Here is a 25,433-nt window from a genome sequence, read left to right as displayed (position 1 = left end):
CAAGGTACTTTGAACTGTCATCCAGGGAAGATAAAATTTCTTCAGGGTAGAGGAATTGCTATTTGGGTCACATTTTATAAGAGACATGCCTGTGTATGGCATTATGAGCTAAAAATGAAGCATGGCTTGACTACTCCTTTAAGATGGGGTTCAACCATTAGAAAGAGTCTCTGGATTAAATCTCTTTATTGCAATTTGCCCTTCCACTTTCATTATTCTGAAACATCTCATCAATTGGGAAGGGAATTGAAGAGATGGTAAATTATGAGAGGAGTACACTTCTTTCTCCTCTTCCCCTCACACTGTTTTGTTTTATTCTCTCAGATCTATTTCGCACATTTAAAATCCATCATACCAGTATCTTCACATGTGTTTAGTGCAGGTAACATTGAGTCCAACACAGCAATGCTGAACAGGTATCATCTTCCTGGTGGGATGTCATTTGAGTAGAGTGGCTGAAAAAATTGCCCTGTTACTTGAAAAGTCCCTGCTGAGAAGCTGTTTCTATCAAATTTATATATTTATTAATGTATTTATTATATGAATGGACAACTGTGGAGATGGTGGCTGCCAGTTTTTGCCCTGTGTTCCCTGCAATGAGGCCATATTATTGTGTTTATTGAAAGTGATGTTCTCTTACTTCAGGCTGCCATTTCAACTGATCATAGATTCCCCCCTGCATTTTCCTGGTTGGGGAGAATTCTCTGAGGCAAGTGGGAGAAGTAAGCTACTGCATTTGTAGCCAACTGTGTGTTGTTTTGGCTGGTTTTCAGATAGAAAATGGTTTGGAGATCATTGGAGAATTGAAAAAAATGCCCTGGAAGAGAGTTCAGGGAGCAAAAATTGGGGCTCACAGGCCACATGCTGCTTATGAGGCTGCACATTCCCAAACCCAGATTTTATCAATTAAAAATTCCATCCTTTAACGTGGGATTTCAGGGTAGTGTACAAGTACAATTAATCATTACATTTTTAAACAATTTGAACTTAAAACAATAAAAATAAACCACCTAAAACATATTAAACAAGTCACTGAATTAAGACAGCTTAAAATTAAAACAATTTAAACCATGTATATATATATTAGAAATCCAGGGGCTGTGCAGACTGGCCATTAAGGGCGGCTTGGGGGCGGAGTTGGGGCATGGTGTCCATACAACACACACCTTGACTCTGCTCTCATGGTGATGTGATGCTACCCGAAACGCCCAAAGATCGACAAATGCCATCCAAAGGTACTTCTTTACTAAGGGAGCCCAGTTTGTTCCAGCCGCAATTAAACTCTTTTTGGCTAAAGTAAATCCACAATTACTCTTCGGAGTGCAAATAGGTCCTTATAAAGATCCTACCCCATTAGAACAAACTCAGTCTAAATTCCTAAGGAAAATATTTCAAGTCAACCGTAGCACATCAAATGCAGTTATTAGAAGGGAAGCGGGAGTTAGCAAGCTAGAGACAAGCATGTGGATAAATATTTTTACATACTGGCTCAAATTGAACAAAAATCCGGGAGGGCTGATTAAATTTATCCTGGCTGATTCCTATAAATCCTCCTGGGAAATAGAAATAAATAAGAAACTGAGGACTTTGGGATTTTCTAGGGATATTGTTTTGGGCCTAAATTTAGATACTGCAAAACTGTCTATTAAACAAAGATTACTGGACATTGAAGGCCAGTTGGAGACTGCTGCCTTCCCCAAGTATATAGTAGCCAACAAACAAATTCGGGTTACTTCACCCGCTGTGTACTTGTTTCAAATTACTCTCCCTAAATTTAGGAGAGCTTTTACTTTGGCTCGGTTTAACGCCTTACCAACAGCAGTATCGGAAGGCAGATTCAGGAAAGTGCCTTACAAATCCCGTCTTTGCCCGTGTGATACGGGCGCAATTGAAACCATTGAACATGTTTTCCTATACTGCCAGTTTTACAAAGACATCCGTCTCCAATTGATTGCCCCCCTGCTGGGAAAACACTCGGGTCACCCTGACACTTTTTATATTAGCAAATTCTTAAATAGCCAGGCACCCGAAGTGATATTTAGGGTAGCAAAGTTCTGTTATATTATATGTAAACTTCGATCCCAAATGGTAAACGGGAACTAATATAGGCAACCAGTAAACCTGTTAGATTAAGATCTCCAGGTAAAGAACCTGAGAGGTTTTGAAGTTTGGCCTCGGTCTTGCCCGAGTTTAATGATTGTTAACCAACATTGAGATTATAATATTTCAGATTCTGGATATGATCGTCTTCTTCCAGCAAGACTGTTATTTTATTTTGCTTATGTCTCAAAATCTGTGTATATTACAGACATAAAGATAATGTAAGTGTATTGAAAGTAATGAAGTTAATCATGTGTAACTTGTATGATTTTAGGCTAAATTCAGGAGAAATGGTGATTAGCACCAGACCTGCTGAAATTATTTTGAAGTGTAAAGAGTTTTATTATGATTTTAAATGAATGTATAAGTGAACGATGTGATTGTTTATATCCGAGTGCAATAACTTGTAAAACTTTTAGTGTCTTTTGCCACAATTTTGTGACTACTGGTCAATGACCGAATAAATTTTATGAATGAATGAGTGATGTGATGCTGTGCACCACACCACACTGTATGCAGCATCACGATGCTCCTCTGGCGCTGGCTGTGTCCACATGACGCAGCGCCAGAAGAGCGCACCATAAAGTCGCAGTGCGGTGGCTACGCTGCCCTAGAAAGGCCAGAAGGGGGCCATGGTGTATGGTTGCTGCGGTCCCAATCTGATGAAGATAGAGGCAGCTACAGGCCACAGGCCACCCCTTCAGGGGAGGTCTGCACAGCCCCCCAGTCTAGCATGGACTAGGACTCTGGGAGACCACGGTTCAAATCCCTGCTTGTCCATGGAAATGTACGGGGTGGCCTTGGGCAAGTCACACTCTCAGCCTTAGATGAAGGCAATAGCAACCTTCTCTGAAGACCAAGAAAACCCTATGATAGGGTTGCCATAAGTTGGAGCCGACTTGAGGAGGAGGACACATAACAACAACAACAACAACAACAACAACATATATTTTGAGGACAAGCTCAGGCCTTAGAGACTTTACTGAAAAATAAAAAAGATAGCTTATTCTTGGCAACACATTTATTTCTGTCATGCCTTTGTGTCCAGAGGGATTGTTGGCCTTGAAGGATTTTAAGGATAGAATTCTCTTAAGGCTGTTAGTACGTGGATGGGAGACTACCCATAGATACCAAATCCTGTAGGCTGTATTTCAGAAAGAACTGACAAAGCCATCTCTGAGGATTTCTTCCCAAGAAAACCCTATGAAAATCATGGGGTCACCATAAATCAACAGGCAACTTGAAGGCACACACAGCTCAAGTCTCTGAACTAGGGCTTCCTTCTTCTGTTGTTCTGTATTGTTCCTTTGTGTCTTCAAGTCATTTCTGACTTACATCAGCCCTAAGATGAACAGATGACAGGGTTTTCTTGGCAGAATTTGTTCAGATTTGAACCATCATCTCCAGTGTCATAGTCCAACACAATCAAACTACTATACCACACTGGCTCTCTGTTTAGCTTACAGCAAAAGAAGATAGGCTGATACATCTGCATTTCATAGAGGCTGACAGTTTTGGGTTATCCTTGGTAGTTAAGCCAAATACTCTGGTCATCAGATTCTTGCTCTCTTCTTTCCACCCTGACCAGTGGTTCTTATAGGGAAACATCTTCTGCCTCTCTTACCTTTGGTAAAATGGGGTGGGCAATGCATTGGCTTGGCCGTGTGTTATTAAGGTGCTTCATTGGCCTTACAAACTGTTTCCAGCCTTTTCCCCAAATTTCAGCTGGGATTGCCAAACATTTACTGGACAGTTGCAGCCTCCTTATAGAGCTACATGGCCAGGAGGAAGCTTGATTATTCATCTTGCTTGCTAAGAAGAGGTGATAATGATGTACAGTATATTGAAAGCTAGTATTTTTGAAGCAGGAGTTACAGGGTGCTGAAATTTCTGACAGGGTTTTTGGTTTATCTGTTATCCCAAATGTGGCTCATTAAGGTAAATTGGACATTGGTGAGATTATAAGAGCTAAATGCTTCTGTCTGCAGATTTTGCCCACTCCTTCTTCCCAAACTCAATATAAGATGAGCCTCACATTCTTAATGTGTTTACATGTAGAATTTGTGCCTCTTCATGCCTTCCTAAACTTTGTAAGGAAGATAATTTGATTCTCAACTCATATACAGGATTAAATGGCTGCACTCCAATGTCTTGCTTGTACCTCATTTTTTCACTTTTTGAATTTAGGAAGAGTGTTTGTTACAGAGCTGACAATCTTGTAATTTTGTTACTCTACTCCTGTAAAAGATGGGTTATAAAAATTTAATCTGCATGAACAATTTTCATAAATGGATAGACTAGGGCTGAGAGAAATATCTTGAGCAGAGTGGTTCTGCATGTTTTTACATATTTCATGATCTTATACTTGAAGTACATCTATTTTATGCTCTCTAATGTAGATCGGGAGTCTCCATGCCATGTGAAGCTCTTAAGGACTCAAAAGGTTGTCTACATTAGCTGTGGAAATGACCACACAGCTGTCTTGACAAAGGTAAAAAGAGCTCTTTACTTGAGGTTTGACAGTGATGTAAGTGGGTGGGAAATGGCTTGCATTTTTCCTTATCACTCCCTGTAGCACTACCCCTACCTTCTTTAAAGAAGTAACATTACTATATGAGGAAGAAAGTATCCCAGAGGACATTTCCTTCACTGCTGAACAACTGTATGGTATCCCTTGGGCATGCACCATCTGGTGTTTTTCATTTGCACTTTGCCTTGCTGTCTTTTATAACCTCTGTCTGAATTAATTCTTCCTTTGGCTTTGATAAAGAAATTATTATGGATGTTGGTGTAATGCTTCCTTACCTAAACTAAAACTCCCTGAATATATCAAATAAATGGAATGAATAAGCAGGGGGGTGGTATGCTAGAATTTTACTCTACAGTGTATGAGTTCTGCTATGGTATTTTAATATCAGACTGCAGGTAGGGATTAAAAACACATTTACCATGTTTCCTATATGCATAGGAGAGAAAGATTCTAGCCCAGCAAGTTGCATGTAACACTATTTTTTCCCCTTCTTACTGGAAGTTACTTGTTTTGAGGAAAGGAATATTAAAATTAAGATTTCCCTACTTCCATTTTGAAGTGGCACCTCGAATGGAATCTGTATCCTTTTTGCCACCTTGTACCACTGAATGCTTAGACTGGGGGTCCTCTCACATTAGTCAATTACAGTACTATGGTTCCCCATTAACTGTCATAGTTCCATCCTATGGAACACCAGGATTTTCACTTTTGGGGGAAATACTAAGAATTCTCTGGAATAATTATTTGAAATGTGATGCTGGAGGTGAGTTTTATGGATACCATGCACTCCCAAAATGATAAATTATTGGGTCCTAGAACAAATTTCCCTAGAAGCCAAAATGACCAAACTGAGGCTATTGTATTTCAAGCATATCACGAGATGACATGACTCATTAGAAAATACGTCAATGTTTGTAAAGTGGGAGGCAGGAGGGAAAAAGGAAAAACATATTACAAGTGAGTAGGCATAAGCAAACCACAGCTCTTAGTTTGCAGGATCTGAGCAAGGCTGTTGCTAACAGGGTGTCTTGGAGGTTTCTCATTCTCCATAAGTTGAAACTAACTTGATGGCAATTAACAACAAAATCTGGAATTCACTGCCAGAGGGTTCTAGTGCCTCACCACCCTATATATCTCAGAATTCCATTGGATATTGCCACGAACAGTTAAAGTTGATTCATAGTGCTATAAATGCATAGTTTGAAAGGGCCCTGGGCCTGTTGTGCATGGCACAGGACAAAGATGGAAGAATATTGTGTATAATTGGAAGTGTCTTCAAAATTTCTGTTAAAGTGGCTTGCCTCTGCAACTGTTATGGGAGCCTTTTTTTAAAAAAAAATTAAGTTGCAATGTTATCTGCTTTGCTCACCAGAGCGGAGGGGTGTTCACCTTTGGTGCGGGTTCCTGTGGTCAACTAGGTCATGATTCCTTCAATGATGAAGTCAACCCCAGAAGAGTTTTGGAGCTGATGGGCAGTGAGGTGTCTCAGATTGCATGTGGTAGGTGAGTGATGTTATCTACTCTTTCCTCACTGGTGTGGTGAGTGTCACTGTTGTTTGGGCACTAGCTGAAGGGAAGTTGGAATACTCAGAACTGCATAGTTAGAGTTAGACACTGGAATTGTGCACTCTTTCATACATTTTGTATCTTCCCTATTGTTTTTAATTTGGTTGGTTATTGCTGCTTTATTCCTAAGAGCTTTTATACAAGCAGCTGGAATATGTTCCAACAACCACGGAACATGAAGATTCAGATCTTGGCATAATCTAACTCTGTACAACTTCCAAGCATCACTTTGTAGTCCTAAGAATCAGGTACATTTCCTTTCCCCTCTATATTTTTGCTGACATATGCACACACATTGAACAAAATGGGATACTTTACAAAGATTTCAAAAGTGACATGTTGCATATGGACCCATTATTTTTTGGACTACAACTCCTAGTAAGGACATTGTGGATGGAGGATTTGGGGAGTTGCAGTCTGGAAAAAAAAAATGGGTCCATACGCAGTTTTAAATCTTTGTAAAATATCCCATTTTCTTCAACGTGGAAACAGAAATAGTTAAAGAGTTCCTGTACCTTGGATCAAACATTATTCTGAATGGAGATTACAGTCAAGTAATCAGAAGAAGATTATGTTTGGGAAGGGCAGCCATGAAAGAACTAGTCAAGATCCTAAAGTGTAAAGATATACAAGTGAGCACTAAAGTTAGAATCATCCAAACCATTGTATTCACCATCACTATTTATGAATGTGAGAATGGACAGTGAAGAAAGTGGATAGGAAGAGAATCAACTCATTTGAGATACGGTGTTGGGAAAGAATGCTTGAGGATACTGTGGTCAGCCAAAAAGATAAACAAATGGGCCCTTGAATATATCAAGCCTGAACATCTTGGAATCCAAGATGATCAAACTGAGACTGTTGTACATCAGCCATATCATGAGAAGGCACGACTCATTAGAAAAGACAATGATATGAGAAAGGGTGGGGGGAAGTAGAAAGAGAGGTAGACTGCAGGCTCGATAGATAGACTCAGTTACGGAGGTCACAGGTATGAACTTGAAGGACCTGAGCAAAGCAGTAGAGAATGGGGGGCTTGGAGAGGTTTTGTCCACAGGGTCACCATGAGTTAGGGTCAACTCAAGAGCAACTAACAACAACAACAAAGTCTGTAAGGTGACTTTTCTAGGCTCTGGTAGAATGATCAGTGGATGGAGGGAAAAGTGGCATAACTTTTATCGTCTGTTTATATTGATTGTATTGCTGTTTGACTTTTCTTAAAGCTACTCTCATATGTATAATATTATTTTTATTTGCAGACAGCACACTCTAGCCTTTGTGCCTTCTTCAGGACTTATCTATGCATTTGGTTGTGGAATCAAAGGCCAGCTGGGAACTGGGCAAACCTGCAATCTTAAATGTCCTTCCCCAGTCAAAGGCCACTGGGCAGCACATAATGAGGAAATTTCTAGTAGAGCTGGTAAGTGTGAACAGGTGTAGAGCAGGTTATGCTCCAATTTTGGATGATATTTGGTTGTGTGCAGCAGGACCTGTTGAAGGCTGAAACTGGTTACTTATGGCTGCTCTTTGCCTACTTCCAATATGCACATTCTTTGTGTCAATAAATTTGTAATGTACCAAATTTCCTGCCTCACTTCTATGTGATAATAATAACATTTATGGGGAAAAAAACAATGTTCCTTTTCTGTAAAAGAAGGCCCCTCACAACTTTAAAAAATGAAACTGTATGTCGGTTTCTGGTCATTTCCAAGGTGGCTGTGGTTCATGGCAGATCCTGGGGAGATTGTAGTGAGAGGAAATCCCTCACCATCCCACTTAATTTCACTACTAACATACATACTTGAACAGATATATTATTAATAGTATCCTCCCCTTGACTGAGGCACATAATTGCCCATTGCTTATATAGTTCATGGGTTAGCACCATAAATGAGCTGTATTCATAGGAATTGAATTCAATTTTATTACAGGAATTTTATTTTCCATCTATAGTAATGTAATAAATTGGTGCTCATGAATGGAATATGGGAAATTGATCTTCAAATATGCTTGTTCCCTTCATAATGTTAGAAAAGATAATAAATTATTTCACAATTTTGGAGACAAAAATTGGTGCAGGAAAGAGAAAACAGTGACACAAAATATTGTTCAGTGCATTTCTGCTCAGTCTTTGAACTATAGTAAGTGGACACCAGCATGAAAGACATGGTAAAATCTGGCTTTTGTTATCTGATTAATTTGACTTTTGTTATTTTATTTTCCCAAAGGAAAGAAAATAGAGTGTCTGTGACTGCAGAGCCATATCTAATTGGTATCAATCTTCTTTTACAGATGTCTGTAAATATTGCATTGTTAAACATATCTTCTCTGGAGGAGACCAAACATTTGTACTTTGTTCTGAGACAGAGGTAATATAAAGTTGTAACATTAATGGTGGTGAAATCAAAGGCTGTTATGGCCGGCATCCATAGTTTTTTGTGGGTTTTACGGGCTATGTAGCTGTGTTCTAGAAGAGTTTATTCCTGATATTTCGCCAGCATCTCTGGCTGGCATCTTCAGAGAATGCTGACCTGGAAGAGAGTAGATATACACACACACACACACACACACACACACACACACACTGTGTGACCCTGGGTGCTACGCTCAGCAAAAGGAGACACACTCATAGCCGCAGGAGTTTACTGCATATCATGCAGCTGCGGACAAGTCTACATCGGAACCACCAAACGCAGTGTCCAAACATGAATCAAGGAACATGAGAGACACTGCAGACTGGGTCAACCAGAAAAATCAGCAGTAGCAGAACACATTATAAACCATCCTGGGCACAAAATACTATTTGAAAACACTGAAATTCTGGACCATGCCAACAATTGTCAGGTCAGAATGCACAGGGAAGCCATTGAAATCCACAAACACTTGGACAATTTGGACAGGAAAGAAGAAACCCTTAATGTAAATAAAGTTTGGCTACCATCCTGAAGAACACTAAAACCAGGACTCAGCAAATGCAAATGAGAAACCACTCAGGTGTCAGAGGCTCTCCCAGCAGACAATGATCACCAGTTAGCAGACATCAATCCTCTTTTTCATATCTCCTACCCTGAGGAGGCCATCAACAACACAACAATACACAGATTAATATGGAATCATTCCTTCTCACCCAGGGTAACACAGTGTGTGTGTGTGTACACACACACTCTCTCTCTTTTCCAGGTTAGCATTCTCTGAAGAGGCCAGCCACAGATGCTTGCAAAACGTCAGGAATAAACTCTTATAGAACATGGCCACATAGCCCGAAAAACCCACAAAAACTATGTTAATGGCGGTATTTGTGTTTGAGAGGGAGTAATTATTTAGGGGCTGTTGGGATATTATTTGTTTGTTTCCTCTCTATGCGTGGTGAGATCTAGGAGTGAGATTTAAACCTCATACACCTGCGAACTCTATATCCAGGATAAAGGCTTGGATCATAAATGTGACATGACTTAGGGCCCTTTAACACCACACAGTTAATAGCACTACAATTCTACTTTAATTGCCACAGCTGCATCCTGTGGAATCCAGAGGTTTGTAGTTTGGTGAAAAAGTAGAGCTCTCTGGCTAAGAATTCTAAATACTGCTCCCTAAGCTACAAATCTTAGAATTCCATAGGACAGAACCATGGTAAAGTGGAATCATAGCCTAAAAACTGAGTTGTGTGAAAGTGTCCCTAGTTTGGGAATTCACTACTGCAGTCAGTCAAAGGACTAAGGGAATGAGTAGATTTGAGAAATAAACAATGCTGAAAGTGACGCGGTATTCAAATTGGCCCCGGAAGTTAACCCTTGTAGGTTAAGTTGGACAATTGTGGTCTCATAATATTTTTCATCTACAAACCAAATCAGTTCTAACCAGCGTAGGCAGTGCTGAAGAATTAGGGTAATACAGCGCCTGCCCCTTTTGTGTAGTATTTTCCAGTGTTATGAACTGCGGATTTGGTCTCTTTGTGTGTTGCCCATAATAGGAATGCTATCCACATGACCATGTACAGAGCAAGTTACTTCCCAAGGTTGGAAGGAGATAAGTTCTTGAGCCTACACAGTTCTGTTTTCTAAGAAAAGAGAGTAAGTGGGGAGTTCATCAGGAAATGTTGGGCAGCAACCACCCTTTCCTCTAGTACTGCTGCCTGAAGTTATCACCTCACTCTGCCAAATTGTAAAGCCACTGCTACTTGAATATATTAAGAAAAGCAGCAGTGAAGCCTCTTGCAGTCCTTCCTCAGCCAGTTGATGAAGCTATCTTTGAAACCTACATTCTCTTACAGAATTCTCTGCCAGCAGATGATTTCCGGACCATTAATCAAAGTGACTATACCTGTTCAATTAATGATGATACAATAGATATGTGGAGACAAAAGCTTTCGGAAAGGAATAATCCTAATTCAGTGAAGTACGCTCATTTTGCTTGTGTTTAACATACTATTTAGTATCACTGTTGTGATTTGTTAATGAATACATGGTAGTAGTGTCCTCTGAGAACAATATTATTTCTCTGTCAGTGGGTGGCATGTGCATGTGTTGAACCATTTCCTATAGCTGTGTTAGTCTGTAGAATTAGTATGTAGAGAGATTTTGTAGCACCTTTAAGATTAACTGAAATAAAGAAGTTGGTAGCATGAGCTATTTTAGACTTCAGTTCCTCATATGCATCTGAGAAAGTAGGCTGAAGTCTACGAAAGCTCATGCTGCCAACTTCATTATTTCAGTTAGTCTCAAAGTTGCTACAAGATCTCTCAACATTTCCTCTAGTGTACAGCTTTCTACAGCACCATGTTCTTAAGACAAAATTTTGATGTTGAACGTCAATCTGCAAATCTCCAGCCATTTGTTACTACTTCCTCTGCTGGACTTTTTGAGTCTGCCACTCAAATAATTGTGAGTTGTCGGCCCTACACATGCTGGAACATATATTAAAAGAAATGTATCGGCAACCTAGGCCATACCATTTGGGTTGGTTTGTTGGCTTTTTGACAGAGAGGAAGAAAGATAATGTCTTGTTTATCTCGGGTGTCAAAAGAAGGTTTAACTTTAAGAAACACTTCAGGAACCTGCCATGAGGATCAGGTTAACAACATACCCCAGCTATATGGAAAAAGCAGCTCACCTGGCTCAAAGGCACGGTATCAGAATTTGGAAAAGTGACATTTTAGGGACTAAAACTACCAGAACCCCCCAGTCTGGTGGGTTCTTAGAATTGCAGTCTCAAAAAGTAACTTTTCTAACCATAGCATGATTCAGATAAGTAATTGTCATATGGACCTTTCTTCATTGCATGGAGGGGTTTTATTTTGAGATCACTGGAAGCATCTAGCAGTGGTATTGAAAGTCTCCTTATGAGGAGAATCACAGAAATCTATCTTCCAAGCCACCTTATGTACTACTATTGAAGAGTAAAACAATACTCCCACATAGGTGTTTCAGTTTCCGCATGTTACTTAGGACAGGTCAATATGTATGTGTGTGTGAGTTGTGTGCCTTCAAATAATTTCCAACGTATGGGAATCCTAAAGTGACCCTCTCATGGGGTTTTCTTGGCAAGATTTGTTAAAAGATTGTCTTTGCCTTCTGAGGCTGAGAGCATGTGACTTGCCTAAGATCAGACTGCTGGCTTAAAAACCTCAGAGCAGAACATGGAAGAGAGGGTTTTTTGGATAACAGTTCTTATAATCCCATAGGCAGTATGGTCTCTGGCCATGCTGTCTGAGGGATCCTGGGAATTCTAGTCCAAGGAACATTTCCATGCTCTGCCTAAGAACACGACAAACTGAATTTATTTGGGAAGAAAAAAGTAAATATGTTGAATATTTGTTTTGTGGCCTCATGACCATTATGTCTATCTTGTCTCTAACCAGTGAAGTTGTCCAGATCCTATCCTCAGCTGCTTGCTGGAATGGGAGCTTCTTAGAAAAGAAGTAAGTTACTTTAACCCTGTATTGGGAAAGCTCAAATCATTATTTCTTCTAGTTTTCTATGGATGACGAATTTTTGGATAACAGTTTTTGGGCAGTTGTCAACCATAGAACCATCTGATCATTGAGGGCTAGTTAGATTTGGATCAGCAAGGAGAACCAATTAGACCTGGGGCTTCCTGATGAAGGTGGATGCATTTTAAAAAAAGATGGGACATAGTCCATGAGCAACAACGCCTTCACATATCATATTAAAATAGGAGAGAACATTATATAAGGAAGCTCTCAGTCCAGGACCAAATATGTGTGGAATGAAGAAGGGGCAGTGGCTTGGCACACAGTCTTATATAAGGCTTTTGATAGCTTATGCTTGTTTTAGAGAAAACCCCTCCCAGGCTGTACTTGCAAACTGTCAAGACTGATTCAGAGCACAGTCATCATTTGACACAGGGCTCTAGGAGATGATCCTTCTCTGCTCTATTGTCTTGTTTTGTTATGGCAATGGAAGTTATATCACTGGATGCAGTGTTCAGCTCTTTGTACATCCAGTGAGCTTTAACAGAAAACTGTAAAGTGGGATGTGTGATTAAAACATGCTCTTGCTCCAAGAGAGAACCTGCTCTTGTTGCAATCTCTTAAACTAGCTAGAGTCTGGCCAGAATCTTCCTGGCAATTTACACTGGCTTAGCAAGGTATTATGCCAGTGTGAGGCTGGTATCTTGTTGGTTAGTTCCAACTAGAATAGACTCATTCAATCAGTTGTCTAACAGTGAACCAAAGCATAGGTAAATCTCATTTATTCAATGAGTCTGCTCTAATCAGGACTCTCAATAAGCCAGTGTGTGGGTTTTTTGGGGGGGGGTGTTGTACAAGAAAGTATCCAGTATCTTCTTGGACAAAGCCATTTCTCCTGTGATACAACAGTAACTGGCCAGTGGTAAGGTGCAGTTGCATCCCTGCCATCCAAACAGCCAGACTTCCAGATAGTCTACAAGCATTGTGAAATTGAAGGCTTTCATGGCCGGCATCCATAGTTTTTTGTGGGTTTTTCGGCTATGTGGCCATGTTCTAGAAGAGTTTATTCCCAGGCATAAAGTCTACAAGCATGTGATCCGGCACCCTCCAGCTGTCATTGCACCTCTTGGGGGAAGGGAACAGCCTTGGCCATTCTGTGGATCCAGCATAACCACATTGACCAAGGTTTAGAAAGGGCAGCAAAAGCTTTTGCTCTGCTAGTGTCAGATAGGATCTTGGCCATATGCCAAGTGTGTGAGTCTGTACACATTCTACTGAGAAATTCTACTTTTGCACTTCAGGAATGATGTATTCATGAAAACAATCTTTGCATGCAAGATACTGTAGGCATTCTTTATGTGGGAAGTATATGATGCAACCTTTCAAGCACGTTAGGAACACTTTTAGTTTTTGTTACTAACATTTTGGGTCCTTTGCATATTTCTGGTTGTTGTTCTGCATTCGGCTTTATTTATTCAGTCAAGTAGAGATAGTAAGAGGATCAAACCAAGCACCAGTCTTAACATGGAGGATCAGCAACTGTGTCTCTCCAGATGCTTTTTGCCTACAGCTGCCACCAGTCCTAGTTAATATAGCTGATGGTGACGATTTGTGAGGTTTGCAGTTGGAAAAACATCTGGATAGCCACAGTTGCCTTCTATTGGACAGATCCAAAACTTTATTCCCTGCAGTCATATGCTTAGCAGGACTAATACCACTTGCAAGAATGCTTAACATGGTGAAATTGCTGGAGTGTGGTGTGTGTATGTGACTCGTGGTGAGAAAGCTGTTGTGCCAGTGCTTGTATAGCCATAATCACAATGGTATTTGTAAATCTTTATTTAAGTTGGCCTCATGTAAATGGGTGTTTTCTGTTTTTGCTGGGGATGGTGAGAGTTGTAGCAAGTTCTGTAATTGCTAATAATCATTGTTGGACATAGCAAACAACTTAGAAACTAAAGGAGGAAAAGGGTCAGAGTTCTACCAGGGTGAGTTCAAGCAAACCCCTTGCTGGCCTCAAATTATTCTTTGACTTTTGGCCAGGCACTCCTGTTCAATCCAGTAAAAGTGCATTTAATTCAGTTTTAAAATTAAGGAGCTCAAAGTGTATAACTGCTTCTTCGTAAGTAAGATGGTGTGCTAGGACTGGGAAGAGCTGGGTTAAAATCTCCATTTTGCCAAAAATCTCAGTGGGTGGCTTGAAGTAGTCACTGTGTTTCAACCTCACCTATCTTGCAAGGTTGTGATGTGGATAAAAATGGGGAAGGGAACCTTTTATGTCATCTTGAGCCCTTTGGGGGAATGAGAAGTCAGAGATGTAACAAATAAATAAATGAAATGTGAATGTTTTGCACATTAGGCATCTCCAATTTTTAAAAAAAACATTATTTTTATTTTTTTAGAATAGATGAACATTTTAAAACTAGTCCAAAAATTCCAGGGATTGACTTGAATTCTACCAGAGTGATATTTGATAAACTAATGACATCTCAGCATGCCATCTTGCTTGACCAGGTATGAATCTCAAGGTGTTAACACTCAAAGAAACCATAACTTTCTGCAACATTATGTTGGTTGGGAATGATGGGAGTTATAGTCACACATGTGCATGACACTAGATTGGGGGAGGCTATAGTAGATCTTTTAAGCCACATCCTGTCCACTAGTGCAAATTAAACTATCAGCAGGATAACACTTGGCAAAAATGCATATGTTCCCCACCCCCATCGTCAGTGTGCAAATGGGGACTGCACATTCAAATGGAGAAAATCTGGGGGATGTAATCTAAAAAAGTAACTTTTCCGAGATCAGTCTCCAGTTTGGAATATGGAATGCAATCAATTTTATGTTAAATATTCATCTTCTATCTTGTAGTATAGTGGCCCCTTTGTATTGGCGGGGCTGGCGATGCTTGGTATTTGATTGGCTGCAGATCTGCATGCTCCATATTCAGTGGCAGTGCTGACGCATCTACACACATATCATCATCATTGAATAGTATGGGACTGTCTGTCTGGGGTTTTTTTTGCCATCTACTGAGCCCCTGGAACCAAACCCCCGTGGGCGGGAAGGGTCCACTGCAATTTCCTCTTTTTCTCCTGTTATACAATTATGACCTCCTTCATAAAGCCTTCCAAACCTGGGATCATCCTGTAATTGTTTCCCATGGCCTCACCACACCACTATGTCCCCAACTTTCCAAACACCACCTTGAACCAACAGCTAGTGTAATGGTTTTCACCCATATCCATATCCATAGTCCCCAGGTTTAAAGCACAGGCAAAGATACATCTCCTCCCCGCAAGCTCTAGATTGCCACTGCTAAGCTGGGAGGTGGGTAGGATAAGTGCTTGTGCCTTAACCTCAAATTATTGGATGCTAATGGGCATTCACACACACCCTGCCACAATGCTCTTTGTCAGACTATAATCTGGGAAGACGGAGAATCAGTAGGTGAGTTCTGTGGCATAATAGTCACAATTTGGGAGGGTTTGAGATGAGTTGGTGGTAGTCTTTTTGGACTGCAAAAACAATTGCAGACTGTAGACATTTTTGGACTATAATTCCCAGAATTCCCACCAACAGCATGGCTGGGGATTCTGGTAACTGTGGTCTGAAATAGAAGCCTTCCAAAGCTCTGAAGCCAGCTGATTATGAAGTAAGCCTGATATATGGACAAAAGTCTCCTGACTCAATCTGGCCAAACAGATATTATTGGCTGTGGAGGAGCTTTGGAGAGAAGGAAGGTGTTTTAGCTAGGCACCAAAGCAGCTAGTTGGAGGTTGGAAGACTAATTAGTGAGGGGGGCATTTGTGTGCCCTGCTCATCCCCAGAGTTTGTTGCTGATCATGTGTTCTGACCCTGATTGACAAGGAGGTGAAATGGTGTGGTCTGGTAATATATGGGGCTCTGTTTATGAGTGTATTTAGATTCCTCACTTTTCCCAAAGTAACATATGCTGAAAGGTGTTCATAGTACTCACTGTGTTACATTACACATTGGACTTTTTTGTACCTGGGAAGAAGGGAAAGTGGGGAAATATTATTAACAGGCAGGTAACTTTAATAAAAGTACAGTATCACAACAATATAGTACAGTACAAGCCTTCTGTAAATGCTAAACAGATACAATAATAGGGTCAATGAGAGATGTGTAAAGAAGAACGGGAGGGCTTGAAAAAATTGCTTTCTTGAACTCCCAGAATCTACCAGTCAACATGAGCTTTGGGGTGTGTTGCATGGAAATGTTTGAAGCTGGAGCCACAAAAGTAACTTCTCCAGAGGACTTTGGAGAGCTGCCCCACACTGCCCTTACCCCTAATTTTTTGTCCACATTTTTTTCAGGGGCTACAAAAATGGATTGGAGGGTCACTTTCCTCACTCCTGCTCTAAATGTATTAAACATGGATTCTCCCAAGCAGCAGCTGCTGTGTCACAGGGGCAGATGGTAGTGTTCCACTGGAAAAATAGGTTTTTCAGGCTACTGGGAAGGCATAGCTGTATACATGAGGTATAATAAAAGCTTTTGGGAAATCGACTTTTTTCATGGGAAATACTATGATGTGACAGATCATTGTGCATATAAGACTGCTTTCACACTGGTCTTTCAGCTTCTTTTATCTAATGAAATTAATCCAGCTCAATTCTGCTGAAATTTGTATTCTCTGATACATAGATTCATCATAGCTTTGTAAGAGTTCCAAAAGTGTTTACTGAGTTCCAGAACCTGAGATGTTTAATTTTTTTTTAATATAGGCCCCAGAATACTCTGTTATAGCCATGTTGCCTGGAGGATTTTTGAAGTTGTAAGTCCAAGACAGTAATTTCTCAAAGTTCACATTGGATACATTGGACTCAGTAAAGCTGAGTTTAAAATTAGAACTATCCTGAAATAGTCCTGTGAATGATTCATCTAACACAGGTTGACTTCCTGGTGCCAGAACTGCATTGAAAAAAGCCATAAGAATTGGAAAAATACAGAACAACCTCATTCTTCATTTTCTTTTTCATTTTCCCAGATCTTGAAGAGTTTTGAAAGCTTTTTGATCCCACAGCTGCCCAGCTCCCCGCCGGATGTTGAAGCCATGAGAATCTATCTGATTCTGCCAGAGTTCCCACCATTTCAAGATTCAAAGTACTATGTAACCTTAACACTTCCATTGGCAATGGCTATATTGCGCCTGGAGAGGAACCCCAGTAAAGTTTTAGGTATAAGATACTCTTCCCTTTTTCTGTATGTTTTTGCTGTTCTGTATTGCTTTAAGAAGGAGGTTTTTCACATGTATCGAATACTATTTCAAATACCAAGGAATTTTGCCAATGGGACTTGAGTATCCCCTTGTCTGCCTGCTGCCTTCTCTTAAATCCCTTTGCAAGCATGGGTGGTAAAGACCCCACCAGAAGGGTAAAGGTTGTACACTGTGTAGGGAAACCTGCAGCAGTTCTCTGTGTGAGGACAAACTGTCCTCTTAGGAACTGCATGGAGAATGCTGCTGCTTTTCTGTGCTTTGAAATACCATCAGCCATTATACCAATCCTTTCCCTCATCTCAAAATCTATTGGCATATCTAGCAAGCAACATGCTTTCCCACAGAGAAGGAAGCAAAGTGTGCTATGCTTAGCAGACCAGAAAGGAGTAGAGAAGATTAAATGTGGGCATTTGGTGATTAGCTACTCCCACCCTTCACCCACCCACTTAACTGCAATTATCTTGGCAGGGTTTGTCTGCTTACCTTGCTGAGCGGAGTTTCCACTTCAAGATGGAATATGGGCTGCAACTCTATGCAACTGGTTGATGATATGTAGTTGCTACCCATGTTTCAGGGCACTTCCAACAACATTCCCCTCCATTTTCAAATGTCAAACCCACAGAAAGCATCAGGTTTTAAGATTGAAGTCCAGTGTTTACTTACTTTGGAATAAGGCCATCTGCAGTCAGTATAACTTATTTCCAAATCAACATGCCATAGGATTGAGCTGCATTCGCAGTAGTGTTTTTCAGTCAAAATACAAATCTGATTCCATGGAATATTCTGGGGTTTTATTTACCTTTAAAAAATGAGGGTAGCAGTCACTAAAGCTGTGAATTATGAAGTTGTTCTTATTCGGCACCATTCCTTCTGAATCACCCTGTATAATATTCCCTTCAACATTATATTGAAGTTAATGGTTTGTTTTGCTTTTGTGTCATCTGCTTAGATAACTGGTGGTCTCAGGTATGCCCAGGATACTTCTTGAGGCTGGTGGATCTCTATAAAGGGGCTGTGGTTTACCTCTTGAATGGAAGAAAAACATTATTGATCCCTGTCTTATACAGTAGTTACATCACAGCTGCACTAAAACTTCTGGAGAAACTTCATAAAGTAAGAAGACTACTCAGTGTGTGCGAGTGTTTGTTGCCCTGCATTTTTATTTGTTGCCAGGTTGTGATTATACTAGCACAGAGTTTGAAAAAGTTACTTCTCTAGATGACAGTCCCCAGACTCCCCCAAGCAGCATGGACACTAGTTGGGCTAGTTCTTGGATTTTAGGAGTTGTAAATTTTCCAAGCTGTGTGCTAGCACATCCCTTTTGATTTGCCATTTACCTGTTGGGTTTCATGTTTGGATTGGAGTTTGCATATATAGAACCAGTGAGGTGCTCAGTAAGTAATTTTGTGATGTACACAGGAACCTAAGAAGATGCCTTATACTGAATCAGACTATTGATCTATCTGGTCAGTCTTGTCAAGTCTGATTGGCTGCAATGATTCTCCAGCATTTCACAGACATTTTTTTCCTTAGCCTTATCTAGAAATTTCTTGTATTCTCTAATAGTAAACCATTCAGTTACAAATCAGGCTTGACCCTGTTTATCATCAGATGAGATAAGGTGTATTCATGGTGGCATGTTGTTGTTGAGAGCTATGGAGTGCTGTCAAAGAAATGGGAGTGCCACTAAACTTTATTGCCCTTATGCATAACTTGTACTCAGGGTAACAGGTTGCAGACAGAATTGAATGGGGAAACAGAATGGCTACCAGTTGGCAAATGGATCAGTCAAAGCTGCATACTAACACCTTATTTATTCAACCTGTATGCAGAAAACATATGAAAAGCAGAACTCTCTAAGTGGTTTACAATTTGTAAGCCAATATACCCCAATAAGCTGGGTATACATTTTATCTACCTATGAAAAGATGAAGAGATGAGTCAACCTTAGAGCCCTGGGATCGAACTTACAACATCGTGGCTGCAGTACCGGCATTTAACCACCGAAACATCAGGGCTCCCATAGAGTTCCCATATCTTGGATCAAACATTGATTGAAATGGAGACTGCAGTCAAGGAATTAAAAGAAGACTAGGATTGGGAAGAGTAGCTATGAAAGAACTGGACAAGTGCAAAGATATAATTCTGAACACTTAAGTGAGCATTGTCCAAGCCATAGTATTCCCAATCAACATGTATGGATGTGAGAGCTGGAAAGTGGCGAAAGCTCGTAGGAAAAATAAATTCATTTGTGATGTGGTGCTGGAGAAAGCTGCTGAGAATATTGTGGACAGCTAAGAAGACAAATAAATTGGTTCTAGAACAGATCAAGCCCAAACTCTCCTTGGAAGCCAAGGGGGCTTTCTAAACAGCCCTTTGGGACGTCCAGAGGACGTCCCATTTTAAAAAGGGGGCGTCTCTTTTAGACGCCCCATGTCCTAGTACGGACTCCGTCCGTACAAGATGGCGCCGGCCATTCTACATGGCCGGCGCCATCTTTACGTATCGGACGCACAGCATCCAGACGCGTCGCGCCGCTGCTGACGTAGCGAGCGCGCCCCTGGCGCCTCGCTACGTCGCAAACGCGACGCAAAAAGAAGCTCCATTTTGGAGCTTCTTTTTTCGGTCCGTGCGGGAGTCGGGCCGTCTGAAGGCTCCGGCTCCCCCGCGGACCTTCTGGCGGCGGCGCCAGACCGCTGCAAAGCGGCGGTCTGTACCCCGCCAAGATGACCAAATTGAGGCTGTCGTACTTTGGCCACATCATGAGAAGGCATGAATCATTAGGAAAGACAAAGATGCTAGAAAAAGTAGAGGGCAGGAGAAAAAGATTAAGACCATATGCCAAATGGAAAGACTCAGTCAGGGAGACTATGGAACTGGGCCTGCAGGACTTGAGCAGAGCGGTTGAGGACAGGGAGTCTCATCCACAGGATCCACCATGAGTTGAGGTTGATGGAGGGCAGTTAATAACAGCAAATGTTATTGCATTATGGCAAGGCTCAGGCCTTTGTGTATTTGGCTTTATACTTGTAGAGGCCTGAATACAAATATGAAATCCCATTCCTTCCTTTGTTTTACACTGGTTCTAACCACTGGTGCAATGTGTGTGTGTTGTTCATTAATTCCACTGCTATAACCTTACATTTCTCTGTGTTGTAATTTCCCAGGTTTGTAACTTTATTAAGTACTAGCTACATTACTTTTGGTGTTAATGCTGAACTGTAGCAAGCCACTACATTATTTTTCCTTTTTCTTTTTTGGCTTTTATGTTTTCAGGTAAATCAGAAAGTTAAGCATGTAGAATATGACAAATTTTATATCCCAGAAATTTCCAATCTGGTGGATATTCAGGAAGACTACCTAATGTGGTTCTTACATCAAGCTGGAATGGTAAGAGTCTTCATGGAGTGGGAGAAAAGAATAGTGTGGAAGTGCAACTATATTGCCCTGTGCACTTTGTGTATCAAAGCTGAATGCCATCCAAGTTCTGCAGTTAGAATAAATTTTTAATGCAAGTTATTAACATGCATATTTGATTTGTTTTCAAGACTGGGATCGCTGGAAAACATGGAATATTTAGGAATGATGGAATGTGTGTATGTGAGTGGAATCAAAGAGAAGCAGGATATACCTGAGTGGTAGAGAGAAAGTGGAAGATCATAACTCATAGCAGATAATAAAGAAAGATCAAGAAGGGAGATGAAACAGTGCAAGAGGCTGAAATTTGTGTGAAATCTTAGTTCTGTTTCCAGGTCTGCTTTCAATGTTTTCTCCTGTAATAACTAGAAACTTTTTGAGGGGTAGAGAGTTTCTCATACTCCTAAAAAGTGAGCATTAAAATAGCCAAGGTCCAACAAATTGCAGGATGAGCTCTATGTGCGTTAGACCTCCTGAAGTCAACTGACCAGGATCTGCTGACCTCTACACAGAGGATGTCACCTGTGTGTGTGTGTGTGTGTGTGTGTGTTGGGGGAGTGCTGAGGCCAATTTTCCAACCCTCCTCCTCAACAACACAATGCCTCCAAAACACCCTCAATTTCTGTCTGTGTTCTTCCCAAAATGACGATCATTTGGTTGCCATGTTTGGAAAGACATAAATGAAAACAGGTATTTGGGGTGGGGGTGGTTGGTTTTTGTGGTTTGTCTGGTGTGGGGATGGTGGGGTGCATCAGGCCAGAACACCATGCCAAAATCTTACATTTATAAACTAGAAGGGCATCAGTGGGCTTTGGAGGCTGCAAACGTCATGGGTTCAGTTTGTGGGCTGCATTTTCCCTGCTCTTGCTCTACCCCAGTTCTACATGACAAAGCTTGTTTGGAGCTGAGTAGAAAGCAAAGGGCTCTAGGCAAGGGGCCAGCACCAGCTAGATCCAGTCACACAATGGGACAGCAACAGCAAGAAGAGAGGCCTGAAGAGAAGACTAGCTCATTAAGTAGGAGGAGAAAAGACCAGAAGGAAAGATGAGATGATGGTGGGATTTCCTACCCTAAGAGCATTGAGCAAAAGGGGAAAGTGACCTAGGAGATGGCTTGAGAAGGAAGTAGTTATTTAGAAGGACTTATCTGTATAAGGAAAAGAGAACTTCCAGCAAACTGTATCTGTTATTTCTCAAGTGGATTCTGTTCAGTCTTTGTGAGGGACAGGAGTGCCATTCCCATTGATGGGATGAAGTTTGGGTAAATCAGCTTCAGTGGTTTGCAAAGTACTGGTACCATGGTTCAGGTGTTGGACTGGGGCTGGAGAGATCCCTCTTCAGACACAAAGCTTACTGTGTGACCCTGAGCCAGTCATTTTCTCTCAGCCTTACCTAGCCCACAGGGTTGTTGGGAGAACAAAGCATTATTATTTTTATTATTATTAATATCTTTCCCTTCCCCCAATTTGGGACTCAATGCAGCTTACAACAGCCGAAACAAGCATATTTAACAATTCACAGCACACAAAACATATGTGTCCCTGGGGTCTTTGATGGAATACTAGGATCAAAATGTAATTATGATGTTCTGATGGGAAGCTCATATTCTATTTCTGTTTCTTTTTCCTCTTCTACCCATTCTCCTCCTTTTATGCAGAAAGTAAGACCACCTATTATGCAGGTAAAAATTCCAGTTACACTTACCAGAATAGTTTTCAGCAGAAGCCCAGGCTGCCGCCACTAAATTGAACTGCTCCTTCTTTCCAGGATGGTGTGACTCTGTGCTCTTATCCATTCATCTTTGATGCACAAGCCAAGACCAAGATGCTACAGACTGATGCTGAACTGCAGATGCAGGTATTTAGCTTTTCTGCCTGGTACTTGTTTCTCTTGCCTTCTTCTTCTTTTTTTAAAGTCACATTCTCGATAGCTCAAATGGCACTGATAGAATATATCTCTAGATCAGTGGTTCCCAAACGTTGGTCCTCCAGATGTTTTGGACTTCAGTTCCCAGAATTCCAGACTTTTGGCAAAACTGGCTGGGGCATTTGGGAACTGAAGTCCAAAACACCTGGAAGATGAGAGTTTGGGAATCACTGCTCTAGATAATGTTTGTTGAAGTACATGTAATTTTTAAAATACATGTTTTTTGGGTTAGTCTTAAAGATACCACAGGAGTTTCTTTGTATTTTTGTATAATGGATAGTTTGGCTATAATTCATAAGATGGTTAGCAATTCAGAGTTAGCCATATTTCAGGAGTTGCTTTAGTTGTGTATTCCTGCATAGCAGGGGTTTGGATTAGATGGCCCTTGTGGTCCCTTCCTACTTTGTGATTCTATGATTCAACATAGGTTGCTGTTTCTTTTCTTATTTTTTGTATTGGTACATGCTCAAAATGCACTTTCAGAGGAAGTGGCTTAGTGTAGGGCAACTGTTTTACACTCCTGAGAACAGAAATGTGCATTTATTTCTGGCAAGAATCCAGATTAGAGTGACTCTGAACTAGGGATGTAACCCTCTGATTATAAACACAAATAATTTCTGTAAGGTCTCTCCCCACAGTGGGAGAAAGCAAATATTTTTCTGCAGTATTTTCCCAGAGGTTTTCTGGAATTATTCTGTGTGGAAATATAAATGCACAATAAAACATAAGTATTTCTTTGTAAAATTGTTTCCCAGAAACAATTGGGATGTACAGAGGCAGAATTCCCTTCTGTGAGAAGTCTTGTTGGTTCTCTTCCTGCCCCTTTTCTGTAAAGACGTTTTAATCCAGGCAGGCCGTTGAATTTTAATTATGTAGAATTATGGAACAGCAGTGTGTGGGGGAGTGAGGACCTAAATACCCTAAAGGTACCAGATCTCATCTGATCTTGGACGTTAAGCTGGGCCAGCCCCAGTTAGTACTTGGATGGAAGACCACCCACGAATACCAAGGGCTGAAGGCTATATTTCAGAGGAAGGAACTGGCAAATCCACCTCTGAGTATTCCTTTCCTGTGAAAACCTTAAGGAAAATTCTTGGGGTTGTTGTAAGTCTATAGGCAACTTGAAGGTAGATACACGCACATATGCATACTAAATTCAATAGTGAGGCAGACAGATAGCTGCACGAGGCTTTGCTGCTGTGTTCCCTCCCCCCTCTTTTCTCAGAATAAGAAAATCATTTTCTTGGCTAGGAAATGAATACTGTAACAACTAATATTCCTTCCATCCCTACTCTGTCATATTTGTACTTTCCAGTAGGTGGCAAGAGTAGAAAGGGTAAACTACTTTATTCTTTAAACTACTTTAAGAAGGATTTGTGGCTGCTTCTAAGGTAGCATTTTCTTCCAAAGAAAAGGTGACTTAGAAGTCTATGAAGCAGACAATACTATAATAGAGTAAGGCATCAGTGTGGATTTTACATGAAAGCTGAGCAAGTAGGATACCTGATTCCAGAGTTAGGAAGAATCATGTTTTGGTATATCCCAGAATCCAGAATAGTAGTCCAGGGTTTTTTGAAGGATTACTGTCCAAAAGAGTAACTTTCCCAAGCTCTACTAGATTCATAGAGACATACTGATTTAGATTTTTTCCTGTAAAATCTGCATGGATGTGGATGGCTTCACTAGTCTTTATGTTCCACTGGTGGGGACTGTTTTAAGGAGACAAACAGCCATTATTCTTGACCTAGTCAAAATATTCCTGAATTCTGGGAAGTTGAGAACATGTTAGGGAGATACTCTCGATTAATAACTAGTTCATAGGGGATGGCTATTTTGATGAGTGGAAACAGTGTGGATTATGGTGTCATCCTATCCCATGTCTATGAAATAAGATTTCCATTTATAAACTTGCCAAAGATTCTAGTTCTTTTAGATACACTGGATCTGGGGTGCTAAGAAAAGGGGCAACAGACCTCTAGGGCAACTTGTAATCCTATTGATATTGTTGGAAGTAGTATCTAGTCCATTGGCAAGTAATTGATCAATCAATTGTTTTGGATTCGTATCCTGCCTTTCTCTTCCAAAAGAGATCATTGTGGCTCACAGAAATACGGAACAAAAGAGGAATACAGTTAAAACACAAAACAAGACTATTAAAAAGATTTAATTTAAAACAATGAAAAGAAAAATTTAAAAACAGATCATCAAGAAAAGTACAGCATCCAATGAGTCAGAAGGCCCATTGTAATAACGTAATGATGGGAACTGCAGTTCAACAACATCTGGAGGACCACATGTTTGATGCCCACCATTTAAAGGCAATTAGTTATGATCCTTAGTGGGATAGGGTAATGGATATGTAGCACTGTTTAGTCTAATCATGGTTTTACATGTTACAACCTTGTAACTGCTTCATATTCACATTTGTGATTTTGGCACTATTGCCATGATGGCAGATGACCCTGGAGCCCACCCTAAAAGTCAGACAGCCATCCCCTGCAATGAAGTTCTGGCAAACAGAGTGCTGCATGATAACATGATCAACCTGTTCCAGTCAACAAGTGATGATGCAAGGAGTAGAAATGGAGTTCTGTGGGTTCCTGTCGCAACTCTTCATTTCACCATCATTTGATGGAGGAAGGGGGTTTGTCATGCCATCCTGTAACACGCTGCTCACTAGCACCACATAATGCCATCACTTGGGAAGGCTGTGACTGG

The 25,433-nt window shown here is 40.7% G+C and overlaps 1 protein-coding gene across 1 annotated transcript in view; it reads left to right on the top strand.

The window, feature by feature from the left end:
- Positions 1-25,433, top strand: part of HERC3 (HECT and RLD domain containing E3 ubiquitin protein ligase 3) — a 66,029-nt gene that overhangs the window by 27,255 nt on the left and 13,341 nt on the right. Inside the window, exons 6-17 of the mRNA XM_042467136.1 lie at positions 4,497-4,591; positions 6,003-6,133; positions 7,456-7,616; positions 8,489-8,565; positions 10,467-10,591; positions 12,054-12,113; positions 14,528-14,639; positions 17,143-17,332; positions 18,323-18,486; positions 20,650-20,763; positions 22,447-22,470; positions 22,557-22,646. Coding sequence (XP_042323070.1) covers positions 4,497-4,591; positions 6,003-6,133; positions 7,456-7,616; positions 8,489-8,565; positions 10,467-10,591; positions 12,054-12,113; positions 14,528-14,639; positions 17,143-17,332; positions 18,323-18,486; positions 20,650-20,763; positions 22,447-22,470; positions 22,557-22,646 — 1,343 coding nt within the window. The remainder of the gene's footprint in view (positions 1-4,496; positions 4,592-6,002; positions 6,134-7,455; positions 7,617-8,488; positions 8,566-10,466; positions 10,592-12,053; positions 12,114-14,527; positions 14,640-17,142; positions 17,333-18,322; positions 18,487-20,649; positions 20,764-22,446; positions 22,471-22,556; positions 22,647-25,433) is intronic.

This window comes from Sceloporus undulatus, chromosome 5 (genome assembly GCF_019175285.1).
Source record: "Sceloporus undulatus isolate JIND9_A2432 ecotype Alabama chromosome 5, SceUnd_v1.1, whole genome shotgun sequence".
NCBI lineage: Eukaryota > Metazoa > Chordata > Lepidosauria > Squamata > Phrynosomatidae > Sceloporus > Sceloporus undulatus.
The sequence above is the reverse complement of the archived record's forward strand: the minus strand, read 5'-3'. Positions and strand labels throughout refer to the sequence as shown.